Source organism: Piliocolobus tephrosceles, chromosome 18 (assembly GCF_002776525.5).
Source record: "Piliocolobus tephrosceles isolate RC106 chromosome 18, ASM277652v3, whole genome shotgun sequence".
NCBI classification, from domain to species: Eukaryota; Metazoa; Chordata; class Mammalia; order Primates; family Cercopithecidae; genus Piliocolobus; species Piliocolobus tephrosceles.
The window spans coordinates 47,401,203-47,425,737 of record NC_045451.1 but is presented as its reverse complement, the minus strand read 5'-3'; the positions used below and the strand labels follow the sequence as shown (position 1 = coordinate 47,425,737).

The following is a 24,535-nucleotide window of genomic DNA, read 5'->3' as shown; positions in this document are numbered from 1 at the left end:
ATACATGGTGAAATCATAACAACATTGTTGGAAACTTCCAGGAGTGACTTTTAGCCAGTATGACAAATAGTCAAAATGAATAAGATCATTTCAAGTATGAAAAGAGGTAACATAAAAGTAATAAGACCAGTTTATTTTTGTACTTAATGAATTGGCTATAACAGCTACACAAGAGTCTGAGGTAGGTAGGAGGAGATAGGAGGATGTGAGCCCCCCATCTTTAAAGTAAATAAATAATTTTTTTTTTTTTTTTTTTTTTTTTTTTTTGAGACGGAGTCTCGCTCTCTTGCCCAGGCTGGCAGGCTGGAGTGCAGTGGCTGGACCTCAGCTCACTGCAAGCTCCGCCTCCTGGGTTTACGCCATTCTCCTGCCTCAGCCTCCCGAGTAGCTGGGACTACAGGTGCCCACCACCTCGCCCGGCTAGTTTTTTGTATTTTTTAGTAGAGACGGGGTTTCACTGTGTTAGCCAGGATGGTCTCGATCTCCTGACCTTGTGATCCGCAAATAAATAAATAAAATTATCCCATCCCCTTTGATATTCTAGTTCAAAATTTCAAGTAGTGATTTTTGCATATAAATATGTATTTTGTTATTTATACCATTACAGTACATGTATTAATATAGCTTTCTTACTTTTATCATTTTGAAAAGAACTTATAGATACAATGCATTCCTTTTGTACATCTAAGGACCTGGATATTGAGAAAGAAGCAGACTGAATTGAGAGGAATTATATATAAAGTAATAAAAGGAACAAGTTTTAAAAAATTTAGATGGTTCTATCCTAACAGGATTCCCGCCTGCTCTTGTATAACAGAACCATTCACATTAACCATGAAATATTTAGTACTTAAGGAAGTTGAGGAAGCTCGAAAGGGAAGTTCTATAAATTTAGAAGACTGACTGATAGGAAAATTATAAAATGAGCTATGATGCATTCTTGAGTAAAATCCCATGGAGAATTTCAATTCTTTATTTTTCTTCATTATTTTTATACTGTCTTTCCTATATACAAATGATGCTCTCAGAATTCTTTTCCACCTGGTGATACTATTGACTCAGCCTCAGTGGAGAGAATTCAGTCCTATGTATGCTTAGGTATAAAAAGCAAGCAATGTTTTCAGTTCTGAACTAGTTTAATAACACATTTGGCAAGTTCTGTTTCTTCAGATATTAGAGGTTTAATTGAGTGCTCTTTTGTTTCAGTCTCAAATGATATGATATTTACATAGCAGGTAAATTGAGATGATTCTCTGTCCTAAATTTATGTTTTTTTGTTTTTTTTTTTTTTTAATGCAGAAAAAAGTCACGTTAAATGGTTTCTTGGACACGCTTATGTCAGATCCTCCCCCGCAGTGTCTGGTCTGGTTGCCTCTTCTGCATCGACTAGCGAATGTAGAAAATGGTGAGTAGTTACTACCGAGCAAAGGTGATTTTTTAAATTATTGAAATTAGGCCATTAGTTATACAGTTAGTAAGCCCAGGTTGTTGTTTTAGGGAAGCCTATTTAGTGCCTCTTAGTTTTGTTTAGGAGAGAGCTAACCCATCTCCCTGTTCGGGAAGGCCTTAAAGGACCACTGAAAAATTAGGACTGTCAGTTCTAAAAACTTAGTAAATCTCATGGTGTTCTTCTTAATTACAAGTCAGGTGTGGTTCAAAGACTTGGCACAATAGAAGGCGAACTTCAACAAGGAGTGTGACATTATTTTGTATTCGTTTTAGATCTGAATTTCTCAAATTTGCATACATGGCACTGATTATTTCTTCCCAGTCACTCAACCAGAAATAAGTGGGAGAAATGAGAAAAAAAAAAAAATAGATGATAGCACCCTGTTAATCTTCAGTCATATGTTCCCGATTGTGAGCTTTCAATAGTTGTACTAACGTTAAAGATAAGAGTAAAATAACTTTCGTATCATGTCTTTTTTTAAAGCAAGTATTTCTAGGATAAAAGGAACTACTGTTGGCATATCCAGATTTAAGTATGAAATACAGTTTGGGGCAAATTTTACAGACATTTAAACATGGAACAGTTCAGTGCCTCCATCTAATCTTTAGGTGTTCCTACTTACTGTTCAATGTAACTGAAATTTCTCCAGACTTCACGAGGAAATAATTTAATCTATATCTCTTACTAGAGATTTAACTTAATTAAGTCTCTATATATTACTCAACTTCTGTGTATTTCTTTAATATACACTGAAGCTAAAGTTAGCTTAATTTTAAATTATCATTCAGAATTTTGAGCATCTGCCCTTATTTATCTCAGTTAGTTAAAAGCTATGAATTTATCCTGTTTTTCTAATGGAGAAAATTTAAAGAATGAATTTACTTTTTTTTTTTTGCAATCACCAACAATCATAGTTGTTTTTGTTTATCCATATGCAGAAGTGAAGAGCAATCAAGGTCCATGTTATTATGCACAATGAGTTCATGTTACTGTTTACAGTTCTAGAACTAGTCATTTTCCAATCATAAAGCCATAATTTCATTCCTTCTCTCTCAGCATTTCCTGCTGCAGGAGATCAGTTTCTTAGGCACTGTCCCAGAACAGTTGTCCCTAGATTCAAGTCCCACTCTAGTCTTTCTCAAGAGCCAGAAAGGAAGGTTATGACACTTGTTTAGAAGACAGTGCGTCCAGAACTAGTTATGTCTTTGTTTTTACACTTTGCTTTTTATCTTCATTTATTATTATTTGTATTGTTTTTCCTGACTGGTTAGGCCAGAGAATAGCTTTACCAAAGGCAAGAATTGTTACTGTTGTTTTGGTATCTAGCTCATAGCATGTAGATAATTACTTGGATTTGGTCACTTAAATCTAATATTTTACTTTGCTTCAAATCTAGTATTTTGCTTTGCCTGCTTTATAATTCAAATTTCCTACCAAAGAAAGTTAACTGTCTCTTGAGGTATCTGAATTATTTAGAACTGTTTTCAGATAACTTACACATCTTTTTTAGGGCCCTATACTCCTGCCTCAGGAAAGAAAAAAAAAAATCTGTTTGTCAGATGTAGGCAACACCAGTCGTTAAGTAAGCCATTAGTCACTCCATTTTTTGAAAAGTAACTTAATTCTCACATCGACATCCAGTTTTCCACTCTCTGCCCATCTTCCTTTGTTTTTTCTTCCTCTCATTCTCCATGTCTCTGATATTTGCTCTCTTCCCGCTGGACAATCGGCATTCACCCCTGGTGCTTCTGAGTCTTCCAGTGAGCTGTGCTGGTCTCCCGGAGACAGAGAGCAGTTTGGGGTAAAGGCAAGTCTGTTTGGGCAATTTAAATTCTTGTAATGTGAGAGATGGGAATAGAAAGAGCAAATGGCATTACAGAGATTTTTGTTGTTAAAAGGACACCTCTTCTCCATCCCATTTCATTTCATTTCCCCGCAGGCATGATTGGAAAGGGTTGTGGGAGAATCCAGGAATGAACTAAATGTTTTTCTGAGCCCAAATCAAGTATTATCTGAAATCGTGGTGCAGAGAAGAAAGGTACAATTCCTGTAAGGCTGTATTTTTCCTTCTTCTGGTTCATACTTTTGTTTTCTTGTTTTTTCTTCACTTACGTCCCCCTTAGTCTTCCATCCGGTGGAGTGTTCCTACTGCCACAGTGAGAGTATGATGGGATTTCGCTACCGATGCCAACAGTGTCACAATTACCAGCTCTGTCAGGACTGCTTCTGGAGGGGACATGCCGGTGGTTCTCATAGCAACCAGCACCAAATGAAAGAGTACACGTCATGGGTAAGGCAAGGTCCAGGCAATACTTGGAGTTGGATGTGTGAGTGTTGCCCAGAATTAAAGGGAATATCAAGGATGGTGGCAGAATGAAAGGGCAAACTTACCTTCTATCCCAGGTCTAGTATTCAGTCCCCCTTCCTCCCACTCTCCACCCCACTGGGTGCTCTTACTTATTCTGTTGGAACCCAGTGTAGCTTCCTGAGACTTAAAATATAGGAAAACTCAAAACTATGTTACTTCTGGAATATAGATAATTCAGTACCGATTTAAATAACAACTGAACAGCAAGGACCTTCTGGAACATAGTCTTACATTCACAGTAAGTTAAAATCTTTTCCAAGTTTTGTTTTGTGGAAATGGCTTAAAAATTATCGTTAGTTTTATTTTTCTTAGATTCTGGAGTTCTTTTAAGTGCATGACTAGAATATTAAAGAAACAAGTATGAGAGGAGAGTGTGGACTTAATAATACTGTTCCATTTTACTTTTCTGCAGAGGCTGGGGAGGGGAGACTGTGGTTATATTAGCAAACCATCTTTTCATGAAGAGTCTGAGTGACCAACCTGGCAAAGGTGGCATGTGAGTGTCTGTGTGATAGATGTATTCTCAGGAGCATGTGGCACAGGTCTGTGGAAGGAAATGTGACTCTGTGAGCTCATTGTTCAAGTGGATTGTGATTTATTGACATTTATCTTAGTTAAACTCAAAGATCAGTTCCAACAGTGTTGCCCTTGTGCATTTCTTCAAGGATGGGTTTCTGTAGGGTGTGTAGATTGGTTCTTGCGGGATATACCATCAGCCCTTCCAGCACCTCTTGGAAAAGTTCTGTCACAAGAAAATCCAACCTATTTATGAGTTTTTCTATATTTTAATGTATTTCAATTCAACCTGTAGTCTTTACTTAAATAAGTCTTCAGAATATACCTCTTAAATCAAAATATTCTTCCTAGGAATTATTATTGGGAACTAATATTCAGTGTAAATATGCTAGTACTTCATCACCAGTCAGATTCTGAATTCAAGTAACAGTTCTTCACCAAGGCAGAGTATACTGAGAACTTGCCAATTCCAGTGCAACTCCTCACTGTTGTTTATGTCATGCTGAGGATAGATAGATAGATGAACACGGATCATGAACTACAATTTAGTTTAGAAGATAGGAGCTAAAACTTTCTAATTTCTTATTGTTAGCATATTATCAGTTTTCAAACTTCGACCCCATATCCTAAAAGATTTGGTGTTTGAAAACTAATCAGATTTAGTTGTTTTACATAAATGCTAAATCCACCTAAGGAGCCTCTTTCTTAGGGGTTGTAGACTCTAAAATTATATTCCAGGGCACTATCCGTACAGAGAAGGATCAGACTTCTTGAGAAGACAGAAGGCCCTATGGTTTGTGGTGCAAAGAGCTGCTGTTGCTGCTATCTTAACTGTTCTAAGAATTACATCTCCTAACAAAAGCCAGAGGGATTTCTTGAGCAATGCTCTTATTACTTCGCTTTTAAAAAATGAGGATAATCGTCACTTCATTCTATTACCAATTAAGGACTCTAGATGTAAAAGAAAGTGACAAAATTTGAAATGGTTCCTTATGGAAAGGAAAAATATGGTTAAAGTTTTATTATTATGTTGGTGTAAAAGCAATTGCGGTTTTTGCCATTACTTTCAAATGCTTTTGCACCAACCTAATATATGTGGTAGGCTGCTTTTTATATAATTTTGACTGCATAATGTCAAGATAAACATCCCAACAATCTAAACGAAAAAGAGGCAGCATGATTCTCCGGAAATAACCTGAATTTCAAATTCTGAAGACGCAGATTGAAGTTTCATTTTCACTTCTAACTGGATGTGTTCAGCCACACCTGAAACATCTTTCTTGCACCTGGATTCCTGCAAAACCTGCTGCTCAGCTTCCTTCCATACCTATTTTCTCACAAACCATTTTCTGTTCTTAAGTGAGAGCAGTCCTTCTAGAATCAGGTCTGCTGCTGTCATGCCTGTGATTTAAACTCTTCAGGGTCTCCCTCTGTCCTGGGGATAAAGAGACAGTTCTTAACGAGCCATATAAAGATTTTGATGATCTGCCTCCTGCTTTCCTCCCCAGAAGGGCTCCCTTCACTGTCGCTGCTTCCTCCATCTCGAATGACCTCCTAGTCTGCTGAGTTTTTGTCAGAAAGACTCCTGCAGGCCCATTAAGTCCCAGCGAAGGTGCCCCATGCACAATGCCTGCTTCCATTTATTGTAGCATTTGCTGACACTGAGCAGCAGGAGGCAGCTTGTTCAGAAACTCTCTTCCCAGCATTGAGCAAACTTCCGGACTCAGAGTTAGCACTGAAAAGGATTTCTTCCATGAATGAATATCTATTATGTAAAGCAAATCATTTGATAAAATATTACATATATATTAGCTGTTGTCACTTCTACCTTCCTTCTTCTTTCCAGAAATCACCTGCTAAGAAGCTGACTAATGCATTAAGCAAGTCCCTGAGCTGTGCTTCCAGCCGTGAACCTTTGCACCCCATGTTCCCAGATCAGCCTGAGAAGCCACTCAACTTGGCTCACATCGTGTGAGTATCTCTACCCTCCCAGTAAAGAGAAAATTTTCTTCAAGGGCACATGTCTGGAGCCACACAAAGGCAATTCCCTATCAGTGGTCAGCAACCAAGATTTTTCATTTAATTTTGTTAAAAAGTCAGAGTAATGCCCTTATAGTTTTTTGTTGTTGTTGAGGTATACAGTACTTCCACCAGGCAGACAAGTGAAATATACAACACTAACATAATTCGCCTGGAGGTGGAAAATATTTCAGAAAGCTTAGTTACAAAATATGGATGTTAGTGGTGCCTGCACATTGGAGGTTAACAATCAATGGGATCACTGTGGTAAAAAATGATTTACAGCATATTATTCCTTAATTTCGTATGTGCTTTGAGTTCCAAATATAAAAGCTCTTTATTGCTCTGCAGACCCAGTTTAAGATGCCAGCAAACCTAGAAATCACTTTTGTTTTTCATCCCAAGCTATATAACTTTACAAGAATCATAGCCTGTGCAGGGGAAGGAGGAGTGGTGGGAAAATTTATCAGAATATTCAAAGATTCTTTTCTTCAAAGTATGTGTGAGTTTCGTGGCAGAAGGTATTGGACCAGCAAACGGTCCTTCCAGCCATCCCTGCTACCTCCCAGAGGTTCATGCCTTTGAACCTCTCTCAGGCCCGGGTGGCCAAGATAACAAGGGGGGCTTAGGTAGAAGAAACAGTTTTTTCCTTGGTGTTACCTTGGGCTCATAAGAAGAAAGAGTCTCATTACCTGCTTCTATGCACAGTTAGGTACCATGTAGTCACAGATGCCTCCTTATGAACTGCCTGCTGTTTTCCACAGTTCAGTGGAACCTGTCACACCACAGGGCCTGTGTTTGCATGTTGACATCAGGAGATGGGCTGATGGGACCTACCCATCAGCCCACAATGCAAAGTTCATGCTTCAGGCAGTTCAGCATATGATCCAGAAGGGGCACTGTGGTAGGTATGAGACCTTCATGGAAGCAGCACCTATGTTCTCCGATGGACCTTAGCAAATACCACCAAACAATTTGTGCTGCGTCACATCTGTGAGCTTTGTATAAATACTTTGGGGCTTTGTTTTGCTTGTTCCTGGGGGCGCTTTGAGGCACCTCTGACCTCAGCAGTATACACAGCCTGAAGGCTCCTGTTTCTCAGCTTACAAGCTGGCATGGGCTCAGCCTCTGGAAGCTAATGTAAACTAATTCTGTAGAATGTGGTTAACTTATTTTTGGAAATTATGCTTCTATAAATAAACCTTAAAATAAGCCAGGGATAAATAAATGTGGGGAATGTCCCAAAGGGCCAACCAGTTGCAGCAATCTACCTCACAGGAGCTTATGAAGGATCTTATTAAGGTCTAGACTTTCCTTCCCATAGCCAATTAGACACAATCACTAAGTTGCTAATAAATGACCACAACAAAGTGAGAGCAGCTGGTGCTCCCTGAGCTATGCTGAGAGTAATTTCCTACCAGCCCTGCTAGTAGTTTCACCCCAAGAAAGCGGCCTTCAGCGGAACTGTTGGGTGTCATGAAGATGGGGGTGTGGGTGTGAATAGCCTGGCTCTAAGAGCTTTGCTGCTTCCCACTCCTCCAAAGAATTAGAAAGTGATGTACTGCAGTGTAAAAGTCTGTTTCACAGTGAGTCACATTGGAGTATTATCTAGCTCAGGGCCTTGTATCCAGTGGGTGCTAGGATTGGGTGGTGTGTGTGTGTGTATGAGAGAGAGAGAGAGAGAGAGAGAGGTATTAAATTGGCTGAGTAATAATTTTTAAATTTTGACTTATGGGGCAATATAATCTGTTTTGTCATTTATTGAAGTAACTGAGGGCTAAGCTACACAATACATTCTTAGTTAATGTTCCATGGAGAGATTTTAAAATTCTGTACAAAATGTGTCTTCTTTTGAGAAAACCTCTATGTATTTTACCAGATCCTCAAGAGTCCTTGAATCAGAATACTGATCTCTACTCACTGATAACATATTTTCCCAGGGTGAAAGTTTTAATTTTAAAATTCAAATTGTACAAGATATTTAATTGTTGAAATAACATACAAGACATTCTGGATGTAGAATGTCAAGTCTATTTTAGAACAGAATATTTTTGTTCTATTTTTAGCCATAGAAATTTTTTCCATATTTGTTTCTTTATTCAAATGCTATTGTCCGGAGTAGATATCCACGTCTTTTTTCTGAGACTTCTAATTTTAAAATGCATTGCTCATTTAACTATTCTAAATTATCATAGGCACATCAAGGACATTTAAATAAAAAAATAAATGATATTAAGCCTTAATCATTTATAAAAAAGAATGCTCTCTTAATCTGCTATAATGAACGTGTACATGGAATTAGTGAATATTCACACTTCTTCCAAATGTATGTAAATAAGATTTTGATAAATTAGACAAAAATATATGACATTCCATATCATATCATTTTATAATAAGCCATCCCACTACTTTTATACAGTGCTGTACAGTGAAAATAACTGAAATTTAAGAAATAAAACACACCAATACTCCCACCTCCACTTAATGCCCTTAATTTATTACTCCCAAATATGACTTAAATTATCAAGATCTTATGCAGAAGGAATATTGTCATAGTGCAGAACTATGTGAAGTAAGCTTTATCATTGAGTCTCTAGCAAAAATCACCCTAAAAGTATGTTCCTTAGAACTATACATAGCAATAAAAATATATTTTCTAGCTGTAGCTCTGTCTTGATCATCCTCATTCCCTCTCTGACCTTTCCCTGTGCTTTCCTAAATAATTTATTAAGCAATCTTTAATTGTAGTACAAACCACATCTTTGTCATTCTTTGGGTGTAGTGTCACAAAAATATCCCAGTCCATGTCAGTTGCACCCATGGATAAGCTCACAGACAGAGGTAAGAAGGGAGCAGTGAGTGGGGTGCAAGCATTGGCAATATTGATGGGCATACTCTGTCCTGTGCTGATGACCTGAGGTTCTGGGCATTGGGAATTATAGCACAGACTCAAAATAAAACATTTTGTTTTTGCCACTGTGAAAAAGTGTGTTGATTTTGTAAATTAATACAAATTCTTCAAAGACATATTCAGAAAAAAAAGTCCATGATGTAAATGTTTAAGTGAAGGATAACGGTAGGTCCTTACATGGTGCTGAAATATATACAACATTATAGAGCTCATGGACATAAAATTTGATGTTGAACATTATACAGTCTTCTTAAATGCACATCTTGCTGTTTAATTATTGTGTTAAAAAATGCTGGCTGGGCACAGTGACTTACGCCTGTAATCGCAGCACTTGGGGAGGCAGAGGCAGGCTGATCAAGAGGTCAGGAGATCAAGACCATCCTGGTTAACACGATGAAACCCTGTCTCTATTAAAAATACAAAAAATTAGCTGAGCGTGGTGGCAGGCAGCTGTAGTCCCAGCTACTAGGGATGCTGAGGCAAGAGAATGGCGTGAACCCAGGAGACGGAGTTTGCAGTGAGCCGAGATCACACCACTGCACTCCAGCCTGGGCAACAGAACAAGACTCCAACTCAAAAAAAAAAAAAACATTGCTACTACATGGCGCATGTATACCTATGTAACAAACCTGCAGGTTCTGCACATGTACCCCAGAACTTAAAGTAAAATAAAAAAAAAAAAAAACATTGCTACTAGTCCTCTAATACATACTACATCCAAAGTTGAGCAGCAAAAGCATTATAAGATATAAATAAAATTGAGAAAATAATAAGTGGAAAATGCTTTATCAATACCTCATGAAAACATTAGAAAATATTTTTATTACTCATTTAAAACTCAAGTTCCGATTTTTTCTTTTTTTCTTTTTTTCTTTTTTTCTTTTTTGTAGAAATAGGGTCTCTCTATATTACCCAGGCTGGTCTGGAACAACTAGGCTGAGATTATAAGTGTGAGCCACCACACCTGGCCACAACTTAAATGTGCAAAAAGTGGCAAAAATATGGCACAGTCTGACTATGTAACAAATTAACATTTTACAGGTAGACTTAGATATGGTAAAAAATAAATTTTAAAAAGAGAGACTGAATCAATAGGATTTTTAAACAGGTTACAGTACTAATATCTCTGTCACACACAAACACACACGTACATTTGCATATGGAAATGAAGCATGTGACACACAGAAAATGCCATTTTTTTTTTTTTTTTTTTTTTTTACTATAGCCAAGGGATTTTCTACCCATCTTGTAGAGAGGTGCTGCCAGTCATGAATTAGTCCTTAAATAGAAATGAGCAGGTGGTGACATTTTGGTACTTTGACATTTGTTCTTAGCTATTGTATTGCTTGTAAATGTTACCATGATTAACAGTCTCTATTCTGTTCAATTTTTCGCTGCCAAAAGTGATACTTGGTAAGTAGTGCAGTAGTTTCCAGTCTACTTGTGAAGATGTATAATCATGATCATAAGTGGGGATGAGACACAAAACAAGTGAGCAATATGAGGCTAGTTTAGAACTAAGTCTTCTTGTGCTGTACACTCAGTTTACAAGGATGACACTTATATAAAATTGTCCTCTGTGAAGATCTTGTCCAGAAGGCCCCTGTGACTTACTTTATTCTGTGGAGCTGTTTCTTTTACGTAAAACCAAATATGTTCAAAATTCCCAGTGTGGGCCATTTGTTAGATAAGGTAACTTGCCATTTGATTGTGGAAGAAATAGGAATTTCAGTTCCTCTGAAAACCACCATTTGGTGCCAGGGCTAGCCATTCTTTGTCCCAAGTTCAACATTTCAATGGTAGACCTTAAACAAAGCCATTTGCTGAAAAACCTGGATTTCAGCTTTGTAGTGACCAGATTCAATAGAATACATTTATCAAGCTAGTCAAAAAGCATTCTAAATCCACTTGTTTTCTCATTTTTAGACATGGAGGAAGATGGAAAAGTTAAAAAAAAAGAAAAAAGACAAAATCAAAAGTGTCAGGTCAAGTATTTTTTTCAACTCTTTGCAAATCTACGATGAAGATTTTATACTCTGTTCACTGTTTTAAAATCTAGCAGATCAAACTTTTCATAATTCACAGAGGACATTTGTATAAAATTAGCATCCTTCTTCCAAATTGCTAGTGTTCAACTCAAAGCAGAATTAGTTTTAAACTAGCCTTGTGTTGCTCCCTTATATATCAAAGATGCATCTTAGATAAGTAATGCAAAACACTAAGATTGTTTTCAGAACTTCAGTTTTGTCTAGAGTAGATGAAATAGTGAATCTGTTGTTTTGGCTTCGTCCAACAGATGATATGTCTTACAAAATCTCAGAGCATAGGTTAGCACCAGCTACCATGAAAAAAGTTTCGATGAATTTGTTATTTTTTATTGGTTTATTTTAGTTTTTCCCTAAGTTATTGGGGTACAGGTGGTATTTGGTTACATGAGTAAGTTCTTTAGTGGTGATTTGTGAGATTTTGGTGCACCCATCACCCGAGCAGTATACACTGCACCATATTTGTAATCTTTTATCCCTAACCCCAGAGACTGTTATTCTAAGTCTCAATGAATTTTTGCATGTAGTGCTGACATTTTAAAACCTGCAGAGCTTCATGTCTGTTCCAGTCAATACATTGGGGTATACAAGTCTACCTTTTTCCCAGAATGTCTTTGTTGTAGAATCCAAAGCTGTTCTCAAAAGTAAAAATTAAACCATTTACAAATTTGGCTCTTAATCAAGCCAGCATAAATTGGTTATTTAGGCTGCTATAATTAATGTCTCATCTTCAAAATTTTCTATACTGTCAAACTCAAATGTAGAATTATAGTGAAACTGAAATTTCCTGTGATTCAGAAAATGCCCCACCTCATTTTCCATCTTTTGAACTCTAAATCCCATCTCATATTACCATTCATTATCCTATATTGAACCTAAAAAAGACTCAAAATGGCTTGGAGATGAGATAGGGATCTTAGTCCTACGATTTACCTGACCTAAAACATTCATGATAGGAAAAGAATGACAGAATGAAATGAAAATCAGACCAAGGAAGATGGACTCCATGCAGTTGGTGTTTAGAACCATGAACAATTCTGAGGAAAACTGAACTCTGTTTTCCTTCTCTTACCATAAGAAAACAAGTGAAGCTTACTGGATGCCATACACCATATACTCTATCATATGGATCACCCAAACAACAGAAACTAAATTCATAAATCCTTGTGGAGCTTACTTGCCTCTTCACTTAGAGCAAAGGCAAATAAGGTATGATATGATTGTACAGCCTGTATCCTTTCAGACTAGGCATATTGGAGAGGCCCGTCATCATGGAGAACACAGAAGGAACCTTCCAAAGCCTCAGGAATCTTCCTCTTTCCAAGAGAACGTAGATTCAATGATCAGGTCTTCAAGGCTTGAGAAGGCAGTAGAAATAAAACCACTGCCTTCTTCAAAATCCTTGTTTCATTCCAGAATATTACACAATGAAACATCAAGGCTGAAAGCTCACATCAACATTCACATCCTTGCTTCATTCCAGAATATTGTACAATTAAATATCAAGGCTCAAAGCTCATGCATCAACATTCACATGGTGACTGGAGATCTGCCTCCCAGTGTTTACCTGAGATTATATATTCTCAAGGAAATGTTACTTTAAAACACTTAAGGAATTTAATTGGAAAATGTAAGATTTCTTGTTGATCCTGGGAAAGATAGAACTCAGATCTTCCCATCCCCTTTCCTGGAAGGATGAGGGAGAGTTTTATATGTGTGACTTTTATTTGTTTTAACTTTCTATTCACACTGTCTTTTGTTTTAGGCCTCCCAGACCTGTAACCAGCATGAATGACACCCTGTTCTCCCACTCTGTTCCCTCCTCAGGAAGTCCTTTTATTACCAGGAGGTAAGTTCCAACCCTATTATAAAATAAGCCCTTTCTTTGGTAATGAGCCTTGATTTTGTGGTAACAAAAATATTCTCATGCAAGCCAAGGGCAGAATATTGTTACTGGAAACTAGCTTGCAAATATCCATTATAAGTTTTCAATTTCATTCATTTGTATGCATTTAAAGAGGGGTATGGTGGCTTTGGGGATTAATGTCATGTCTGGCAACCTGCATTTATAATGTATCCACAGTAAGAATGTGGGGTATGTTTCAGTTTTACTGCTGACACACATGCTTCCCATCTTATTAATGAAGTCACTTTCATAGTCCTCAGAGTGGCCTGTTGAAGTCAAGGAACTGGAATTTCAAGATGCAATGGTGTGTTATTATATAAATGGTGAAGCATGTCATTATTTAAAGCTAAGATACAAAAGAATCCTTTGTTGGTGAACCCTGGAGCTCCTGAGGCTAGAGGCTAAAGACCAAACTTGGAAATGTAGTTTCCATATAAGCAATTTCATCGATAATAATAATAACTTTTTTAAAAGGTGGATCTGCATCTCGTTTCTTTGCACAAGATCCATTCCCATGTGAGCAAGAAACAGGAGAAGCAAATATTTCTCTAAGAGTTAGCATCAGACATATGCAGGGTCAAGAGGTGCTCTGAGTCATTTGATCAAATAATTGCAAATCAAGCACCAGATAATTATTTTATAAATTCATCAAGAAGGCTCACGGGAAAACAAAAACAAAGGTAAGGAAGATTGGAGTGAGTAATTGAACATAAGATTTCAAATGCCTTTCAGCAGAAAAAGAGTACAGCCTCATATTTCATAAAATGCACATAATTCATCTTTTCCCTGAAGAGGTTTATAAGGTGCCAGTTTCATTCTAATATCCTGGTACATTCAATTGAGGATCTGAAGACAATGAGACTAAGAACACAGCTGATTTTTTTCTTCTGAGTTCCTGCATGTGCCCATCAACAGGAACCTGAGATGAAGATGTTCCCCATAATTGTAATTAGCAGAATAAACAGAATATGGTGTTTCTGATGTATAAACAAGGTCTGTAACAAGTGGAAACGAGGAGACAGTTATACAGCAGAACATCCACAGTAGAATAATATGGTTTAGGCCCTCAGTAACTTCCTTTTAGCACTCTTTTTTAGAATCACCAGCAAATTCAACTTTTTTTTTTTCTGGAACGAAATCATAAACCGTAAAGTCTGTAAAAAGACGCAGGTGTGCATCTGTCTAGGGAAGACCTGATGTGATGTTGAGAAATATGTATTTTTATTAGGAAGCTCTGCATTCTGCAAATGTCAAGCAGAGGTAGACCCCATCCTTACTGAAGATCATTTTATATCATTTCAGCTCGGACGGTGCTTTTGGTGGATGCGTCTAGATGGATAACATGACTTCTTCTACCCTAAAATATTCCTATAATACTTTGAGCTGTTCTGGTTCCTCCAGGGTGCATGGTACCCATTAACCCAAAATATGATTATTTCCCTTTTTTCCCATTTTCAGTCCTTTTGGAATGTTCTCTGTGAACCACAGATATGTTGTTTAAAGCTCACATTTCTTTCTATCACCACAGAGATTGGCCTACGGTTTCTGTTTTGAGGGTGCTATTCAATAAAGCTGTGTACACTAAATGTCTTTCCTCTCTGAGTGGGCCTTGCTCTGTCCATGGGAAGTTTTAATGAGTCTCATTGTTTGAATCCCTCAGGTTACCTGAGGGGATAAGTGCATCCAGCCCTGTGGCTGAAGAGCATTCCCTCATAAAGCAGTACGTAAATCAGCTTGATCACGGTGCACGGTCAGTATCCCAGCCCTGAATTGCTAATCATAGTAGTAGTTCCATAGCTAGACTCATAGTCATTCTACTCTAGCACTAAAATCCTCTCGTAGTATGTCTTATTGGAGATAGAGGTCTTCTGGGGTTTAATGAAATTGTGTTGAGACTTTTCAACTTGAGCTGGACTTTGCAGCTCTTTCCTCTCCTTTCCACATATTTTATGGAGTTCATGGCTTCATACCAGCATATAAGAGATGTATATATGTGAAGTGTATCAAGCTGGATCTTGTTTGGACAAGTCTCTGCTTTTGTACAATTTGCAAAAACCCCAGATGGTAATTTCTAAGACTCTTGAATTAAGGAGTCTATTGGAAAGATCATTAACTAGGTGAGGCTAGGACAATGACATGTAGCTGGACCTCATTGCACTTAAAGACTTGAGGACTTGTACCTTTCTGTCCCATTGGACCTGATCCATTTTCCCCCCAGGGAGGGCAGTCTGATTCCTAATGAAGTAACAATTTCAAAAACAGTTGCTTGCTCTCAGTGCTTATTCTCTATCACTTGATAATGCTGGTGGTAAATCACTTTTGATTTCTTCATCATGTCGATAAACTCAGATGGGTAGAAATCCATCATGCCAGATGTAGGCAAAAGTTAAAGGGCCTGTACTTCTATCATTGAAACAGAACCAAAGAAATATGACCTACAGCTCTGCCCTCACCCCTAGCCCATCCCAACAATGAAATAAAACCTAAGCAAGCCAAGTATAGTGCCGGTCAGTATAGGGCAGCACCAAGAAAGTAGGTAAGTTCTCCATATTTTCTTTAGCCTAAGTTTGTATCATGACAGATCCTAGAAAGATAAAGCCGAATGAGGATAAATTGAAATCCCCACTCCAGAATCCTCCCCACAAACTCCTGGCATTTTTCACCTAGGGCTCTTTACAAGCCTACCACTTTGATCTTCAAAAGACACAGGGATAAGACTTTGAAATCTTTCGACATCCTAGTAATCTACTTCATACAGATTTATGAGTGTGTACTTCTGGTTACCAGCATCATCTGTCTTATTCCCTGTTCTTACATCTTTTTTAGCTATGTACTTGATTCACTTTTCCTTTACTTAAAAGGAAAAAAAAAGGGATTCTCAAAGGCACTCTCCCTTGGTCCTTTGAAGTCTTCTTACATGTGTGTATATCTATGTGTGTGTGCACATGTGTACATTCAGTGCTGGTTAGAAGTTAGGTAGAATGTGGGTCATATAACATAATCAAAGGACCGATTCACTTCATTCATTTTCTTGATTGTAAACTGTATGCCTAAATCTATTTTGTTTTCTTATAAATTTATAGGAAAGAATGGCTGATTTGAGGGAAATCTATTATCACCGCTAGGGAAAGAGCTCTAAGAGCTATGTATGGTGAGCCAGCAACATTATCTAAGCTTATGAAAGATAGCTTATTATTATTATTGCAGATATTATTGCAAGGACTGACCACAAAGCCAGGTCCCAAAGGCTCTTTCTCCCCTTCACTGCCCACAGCTCTGTGCCTCTTAGGATCTGCTATCTTTTTTGGCATCATGCCTCCTTTTTAAAATCTTAATTATCTTGCCATAATCCTTACTTAGTTTATATGAGAAAGTTAACCAATACTTTTTAACATCAAGTAAGCTTCTTTCACTATGACCAAACTTCTTCATTAGTCACGGTAAACACTAATAAAAAAAATTAGTCACACTCCTTTTACCTCCAATTTTAGAAACATCATTTAAAGTCTTCACAGGTATTTTCATAGTTGCAACCTCTAAAGTGGTAAGCACTCACAAAAGGAATCACGTTGACTATACTATATAACATTTAGCCAGGTCTTATCACTCCACCAAATATTAGGAAATTGCTTATAATTCATATCGCATGTTGAACACAATCTAATATGCTAGTTTCTGGTTTGCTGCAATAACAAGTAGTTAATTAATCATACTGTATTAGATGTCCGGGCATGGTGGCTCACGCCTGTAATCCCAGCAGTTTGGGAGGCTGAGACGAGTGGATCACCTGAGGTCAGGAGTTCAAGACCAGCCGGGCCAAAGTGGTGAAACTCCATCTCTAGTAAAAATACAAAAATTGGCCAGGCACAGTGGTGGGCGTCTATAATCCCAGCTACTCGGGAGGCTGAGGCAGGAGAATAGCTTGAACCTAGGAGGCAGAGGTTGTGGTGAGCCAAGATCATGCCATTGCACTCCAGCCTGGGCAACAAAAGTAAAACTCTATCTCAAAAATAAATAAATAAAATAAAATAAATTTTAAAATGATACTGTATTAGGGCTCTGTAGTTCCTATGAGGAGAGTGCACCCACCCCAGATACTTCCCAAATCCTGATCCCTCCAAGAGGAGCAGCAGTTGTGAGTTATTTTTTGGGTTGACTTGTTGGTCAGTTGATTGATAGGTTTGGGTTTTCAACCCAAGAAATGCTAATTTACTGTGCCTTTTTCATTTTTAAAAAATGTTTTTGCTTACGCAGAGATTCTTTACCTAACAACCCTGGCTTTTAATCTGACTCAAAAAGTTCAAGCTACATTTTAAATAGTTGTGATTTGGTAATCACAAGTGGCTAAAAATAAATTTGAGACACTGAATGTAGCCTTTCCTTTTGAAAATCAAAGTTTTCTTCATATCTATTTTTTTCTAAGATTAATGCCCATCCATTTTCAGTCATAAAACAGATTAATTTTTAAATCAACATCTGGCACCACCCTGAAGATTTCTCACTCTTTTCAAACTTTCTGGGCATGTTGTGTGAAATTTTATGAATTTGAAATAATCACTCTGCAGATAATTCTTTACTTCATGTAGCCCCAGAGCTCCACTAATATGTTAGATTTTTCCAAACTGGAATTACAGCAGTCTACACATCAACCCTAACAATTTTCTATACTAAAATGTTAGTGCGTGATTAAAACCACAGTCACCTATCTTGTTCAGTTCAGTAACCTTTATTCTCCTACTAGAGTTGCTTTGGCTATTGTCTCTGCATGCCCTGTACCAACAAGCACTTTCCTAGAGGCTCTCTTGACTAAAGTATAATTAGTGTGACTTGATGATACCTGGGTACAATGTAGCAAATTAAATATGACCTAATAATTCTTATTTTTTCCATGGTACCTGTTTGAGGTGGTTCAGCTTCTATGCCAGCCTGAATTGATGACAGCTAATTTTCCCACTGAGACACTAACCTATTTTTTAATACTGGTCTATGAATTTTCAGGTAATAGATATTTTATATTTCAGATGTAAGCTATTGAAATCTAGAAAAAAAGAAACAATGTTTCAAGACATTATTTCTTGACAAAAGATTTGTGGATTCTTTTTTATTGTACTTAAATTAGTGTGATGGCCTTACTACTAAACTATGTAATTCTAGTGAGAAGGAAAATTTTATACACTATAGATACTTAAGGAGACAGCCAACTTTGTAAGTGATTCTTCACAAATCTAAATGTCACACAAGCTTATTAATAATGTAAGAATAGAAATGAAAATATCTGTTCTTAATTTGCTATATTTCAAATGTTGTTTTTCTTTTAACCATTGTGATAATTATTCTATATTAATATAATTTGTTTCTATGGTATTTGCTCTCTGTGAGACTGCAGCCAGGCCTTTAATATCATGTTCAATAAAAGAAAAAATAATCTTTGTCAAGGGCTAATATAGTAACTCAACATTAGCAGAAGTGGTTTTTAAAAATATATTTCAGGTATCCAGGAAGCATCTGTGTGTGATTCTGTTACCTTTGGACCAACTCCCAAATATTTTCACTGAAGTAAAACTATTGGCATCAGTCATCACCCTTCAAAGCTAAGGGGATAATTTTTTTAATAAGTATGAAACATTTTGAGATTGTTCTACTTTTCCAGAACCCATTGTGTCGTGTGTGTGTGTGTGTGTGTTTGTGTGTGTGTGAAAAAATTTGGAAGAAGGTTATTTATGTTTATCTTTAGATATGCTACTTTCCAAAGGTCTAAAAAAGGAAATGGTGAGAAGCTAAGGATTTTTGTTAGAAAATAAAGTCTAAAGGAATATTTCCTGCCTTTTTTCTTTCAGCAGATATATGAACTTCAAAATTTACCATGCCATGCCCTCCAAGGTATGGCTGTTCCCACAACCATCGGTGATAATATGTGTGTGAAAGGATGTGCTCATACAGTGGCAAGGGATTAGTGAAAAGAAAAAGATGACAATAAGAAAAAGAGATTTGTGTGCATATAATTTTAGAAATGATAGTCTTGCTTCTCTTTGAAACTCAGATTAGAAAAGGTGTATCCCATGGTCAAGTTGAACCCCAAATAGTTCCCAGTTTCAGAGCTTAAAAGGAAGAATACATTCTGATTTGAAGACAAGGCATGTAGAACAGAAGAAGCTTTTGAAGCTCAGGCTGGGTTGTATGAAAGCCATTGTCACATTCTGACACAATGATATGCTGGAAGCACTCTTGCCTTCGTCAGGAAGTAGGTTCCATTGTGCCTGATGCTAAATCCCACAAAGAATTAGAAACTTAACTTCTCCATGCAAACTGCCAAGCTACAAAATGAAAGTTTAGAATCAAAAAGGCTCTATATAGAGCCTTGAGGGATCATTGTAAGCCCCACATCATTACCGTTTTAGTACTTTGTGTTGCTATAAAGGAGTGCCTGAGGCTGGGTAATCGACGAAGAAAAGAGGTTTAGGCTGGGCACGGTGGCTCACGCCTGTAATTCCAGCACTTTGGGAGGCCACAGCAGGTGGATCACCTGAGGTCAGGAGTTTGAGACCAGCCTGGCCAACATGATGAAACCCCATCTCTATTAAAAATACAAAAAAAAAAAAAAAAAAAAAAACAACGCTGAGGCAGAAGAATTGCTTGAACCCAGGAGGTGGAGGTTGCAGTGAGCCGAGATTGCGCCATTGCACTCCAGCTGGGCAACAAGAGCAAAACTCTGTCTCAAAAAACAAAAAAAAAAAGAAAAAGAAAAGAAAAGAGGTTTATTTGGGTCATGGTTCTGCAGACTGTACATGAAGTATGGCATCAGCATCTGCTTCTGATGAGACTTCAGGCTGCTTCCACTTACAGCAGAAGGCAAAGGGAAGCTGGTTTGTGCCAAGATCACATGAGGAGAGAGGAAGCAAGCCACAGAGAAGAGGTGCCAGGCTACTTGTAACAACCAGCCCTCAAGGGAACTAATAGAGTGAGACCTCACTCATTGCTGTGAGAATGGCACCAAGCCATTCATGAGGGATCTGCCCCCATAACCCAAACACCTCCCATTAGGCCCTGTTTCCAACATTGAGGATCAAATTTCAACATGAAGTTTGGAGGGGTCAAATATTCAAACCATGGCAATCACTGTTTTCACAGCAACTCAAGAGAAAAAAATTTCACTTTGCTAGAAGAGGTTCTGGTGGAAAGTACTTCAAGTGAAAAGACTTTAAAGACCCAAGTTTTAAGTGAAACCTGTCTCCCAGTCAACTCTCAAGGTTCTTGATTCATTTCATTTTGAAAGAGTGGCTATTTTTGTCTTGTTTTCATCATGCATTTGGCTTCCTCTATACGTGGTCATATTTTTGGCTTCTTAGAAACAGATGATGAGAAGAATTTGAAGCTAACTCTAGAAATTACAGAAACTATGTCAACAGTGAGTATTAAAAAGTTAGAAGTTCTTCTGGCACTAAAAATTAAGAGCTATAGCAAAACAAAATAGTTTATTTCCAGAAACTCATAAATGTTCATGGTGTAACTCCCCTATTTTCCAAGATTTGTTTTTTCTAAGAATCCTCATGGGAAAGGAAAGGAAGATAAAAGATTTTAAACTATTTCTTTAAACCAGCACCGGCAAGGGCCAACACAAAGAAAATGACAGCAAAAGTTAAGAGATGTATATACGTGGAATATGTCTCATTCCTTTGAGGGTGGAAGGGACCTGGTTAGAAGGAGGAAGAAAAGGAAGAGGAGAGGGGAGACAGGCAAGTGGAGTAGGGGAAGGAGGAGAGGAGCCCAAAGATTTGAAGAAAAAAAAAAGGAGAAGGCCACCAAAGGAAAGTCCAGCCTATTGCCCCCTTCTCTCAGCCCTACCCCTACACAATACTGAGGCTAGGGCTCCTCCATGCTTGGGCTTTGTCAGTGGTGGGTGGTGGACCCACATTTCTGGGCCTTCACTGACACGTCTTCTTCCTCCCATAGAACTTCACCAGAATAATTTGTGACAAACACATTTTCGTGGTTGACCTTCCTGTGTTTCTCTTCTCTACTGATTCTTGCTTGTTATCTTGCACGTTCAGTGTGAGAGGTTGTCCCTATGCAATTATTCGGCTATTTGCTTAAGAAATTATTGCCACAATTTCTGGGATTCAAGGAACAGAGAAGCATAAGAAGGCAGGGAGATAGTTTAGTTTGGAGGGAAGACTTATGGATGTTTCACACAGTGTTTTGAACGGTTTTGCAAGCATCCAAAATAAATTATGTGATAGATTCATCTGTCTTTAGTTACAAAAAATAATTGGGGGGATATTGGGCAGCAGGGGTACTGTAGGTACTGCATAATGAATGTATGGAGATCTGCTTCAGTAGACATAGTTTGGAATGCAGTTTTGGTGGGGTAATGGTATATCACAGAACACAGAAAGTGTTTTGGTGGGATAATGGTACATCACAGAAAATGATGGCTGAAGGTGGTTCTTTGGCCCTGATGGGCAGGTTTTGCAGTTTTAAAAGGAAAACATCAATATGCTGGATAAAGATAAGTATTAAGGTTATCAGGAAAGTAAATTCTCCTAAAACACAATCTAATTTATTTTTAAAGCCAATTTTGGGCCAGGCATGGTGGCTCACGCCTGTAATCCCAGCACTTTGGGAGGCCAAGGGGGGAAGATCACTTGAGGTCCGGAGTTCGAGACCAGCCTGGCCAACATGGTGAAATCCCATCTGTACTCAAAATACAAAAATTAGCCAGGCATGGTGGTGTGTTCCTGTAATCCCAACTATTCAGGAGGATGAGGCAGGAGAATCATTTGAACCCAGAAGGTGGAGGTTGCAGTGAGCCGAGATCATGCCACTGCACTCCAGCCTGTGTGATAGAGTGAGACTCCATCTCAAAAAAAAAAAGTCAATTTTGTTTGCATACAGTTGAACTTCTTAAGTACAGCAATAATTTTTATAACAGATGCCTTTCTGAAGAGCTGAGTGAAAATGTCATTCATCTGCCAAACATGCATGTCTACTCTTTGCTAGTCATTTTCTTTACAAATCAAATTTAATATTAAATTTATCAGAGACCTCACTATTCAATGAATCTTTTAATATACAGTATTATAAAGCAAGAATTCCAACTATAATGTACATAGTTCTAATGTGGTATGTATAAATTTATATTTTTTAGTGCTTCATGGCCTGAAAGAATGGTGCTTTAAATAGAGCCTTAAAACTTGTAGTATAAAGTTTTTAAGATTTTAACTAATTTATAAACCATTATATATATATATTCAGTAGATTTAGAGTTTCTTGAAAATTTTTGGCAGAACCTCATAATTTATATCCAAGTAGTTAAATATTTGGCATTCAAACAAAGACAGACAATTTATTTTACTATTTTCCATGAAGAAGGAGTAGGATAATTTTAGGTTTACCAGTGTGCAGGGCAAATTCTTACTTAACCCATAGAGGAGCTAACTTTCTTTAAACATATTACCAACCAATACAACTGTAATACTAAGAATTAATACCATATTTCTCAATGTAGTATGACTACAAATTGTCAGTAGATTTTGGATGACTTTACTGTAGCCACACTTAATTATTATTTATATTTCTATTTGTACTTTAATAAAAGTGTATTTTAAACTTTAAAATTGCCATTTAAATTACTAAAGAAAATGAGTAGTTCCCATAATGAATCTATAATGTTAAGAATTTGCTTTAGCAATGAGACTATATTCACTAGCTTTGTATTAATATAAACATAAGAAATAACAACATATATGTATAAGACTCAAAGGTATATTTCTCTGTTTCTCTGAAAATTTTCTTTGTAGCTCCACAGCCAAGGTCATGTGGCTTTTGCTTGGAGTAGTAAAACACGTCCAATATGAAGCAATCTCTAGCTAGGTAATTTTCAAGTCTTTCTATTCAGCACAGAAAGTTGGAGGATGTAGGGAAGGCTACAGTTCTTGAGTGGAATCTAAAGGCTGGCAGGACTTAGTGAACTGCTGGACTGTTTACATGCTAAGCCATGATAAATGTTGAATGAATTTTCATTATGTCTAGACATACCCAGTATAAATGCTTTCTTGTTAAGCAAATAGCAGAGGTCAAATCTGGGATCATGGTGATTGAGGTTGTGTTCTCAGGCTGGGTTTCTACTCCTACTTGAACTCTGTGGAAATCTGAAAACATCTTGAACGTTTCAAAATAATAAGAGATCTGTCCAAATGGAACTTGGATCTAGACTTGGGAGTGTCTGTTGCCAGTTTCTATTCTTGAATGCATTGCGGTGTTTACGCTCTTCTTGGCTTTCCCATCTTATTAACTAGCTCTCCTCCCAAGGACAGTGAAGTAGAGCAGAACAAACTGCTGGCTAGGGCTGCTCCAGCTTTTCTGAAGGGCAAAGGGTAAGTTTCAGCCAGAGTGTACTGGAACCCTGCATTAACTAAACTAAAAATGGAGATTTCTTTTGTCAAAAATGCTTTGTGTGTGAAAGACCATCTTGGATTCAGTAAAAGCAGCTCTGCTCTAACCCAATTAACAGCACTAAGTAGTTATTTCCAGTAGACACATCTGTGTTGTTACTCACTTTACCAGATTTGTGTCTTTTTCTTTTTTGAAATGACTAAGCTGAAGATTTGATTTTCTGACAGATATTTAATCTTTGCTTGCAACCCATTTCAATGTAGTTACTGTACAGATGAATACCTTGGCCTTAGCGGTTGAAAAATGTAAATCTGTTTTCTAAAACTTTATTTGACCTAAATGGAAGTCTTTATTTTTAAAGTTAGTGAAATAGAATTGTGGGTTTCATTGCCTGGATTTCGCTTGTGTTTTTCATAGCACATCACTTACTACCCTTCCTTTACTTGCTTGGTTTTCTAAATGCCTTTTCTACCAAAAATTCACTCTTACCTTCTCTGCTTGTTTCTGTCCACCTCTCTTAACAACACCCTTTCTTTCCCCCTGCCCTGTTTCAGGATACAGTACAGCCTGAATGTGGCAGACAGGCTAGCTGATGAACATGTTCTCATCGGGTTGTATGTCAACATGCTCCGGAACAACCCCTCATGGTTAGTGCAGGTTTGGCTGCTTGACTGTCCTTAGAGAGGGATGCAGTCTGAGCTGGTGACAAGCAGTCTCAGCAAGGAGCAAGGTCACTGGATGCCAGTGGTGACACTGAAGCACTGTTAACTGATTCAATTAAGAAGTCTTTTGTGATGTTAGTTTGTATACTTCCCATGAAGAAACCATAAGATTCATATCCTTGTTTATATATTAGCTAAAGCGAAAACTTGCATAAAGGGATGCCTTGCTAAATATTAGCCTTCAGGTAGATTCAGGACTCCAGGCC

The 24,535-nt window shown here is 37.6% G+C and overlaps 1 protein-coding gene and 1 long non-coding RNA gene across 16 annotated transcripts in view; one reads left to right on the top strand and one right to left on the bottom strand.

The window, feature by feature from the left end:
- The window catches only part of DTNA (dystrobrevin alpha), a 386,077-nt gene that overhangs the window by 309,838 nt on the left and 51,704 nt on the right, over positions 1 to 24,535 (top strand). For 4 of the 15 annotated variants that reach the window (XM_023207706.3, XM_023207705.3, XM_023207709.3 and 1 more), the window contains 4 exons: positions 1,300 to 1,405; positions 3,574 to 3,740; positions 6,181 to 6,305; positions 13,075 to 13,158. The exons of 1 other annotated variant lie outside the window; for it this stretch is intronic. In XM_023207706.3, the coding sequence (XP_023063474.1) occupies positions 1,300 to 1,405; positions 3,574 to 3,740; positions 6,181 to 6,305; positions 13,075 to 13,158 (482 nt within the window). Of the gene's footprint in view, positions 1 to 1,299; positions 1,406 to 3,573; positions 4,057 to 6,180; positions 6,306 to 10,668; positions 10,678 to 13,074; positions 13,159 to 14,517; positions 14,806 to 14,875; positions 14,966 to 23,510; positions 23,589 to 24,161; positions 24,255 to 24,535 lie in introns of those variants that run through there. 10 more of the 15 variants (XM_023207708.2, XM_023207711.3, XM_023207704.1 and 7 more) reach the window with 9 other exon arrangements.
- Positions 1 to 24,535, bottom strand: part of LOC111539731 — a 126,912-nt gene that overhangs the window by 79,966 nt on the left and 22,411 nt on the right. The gene's annotated exons all lie outside the window — the stretch shown is intronic.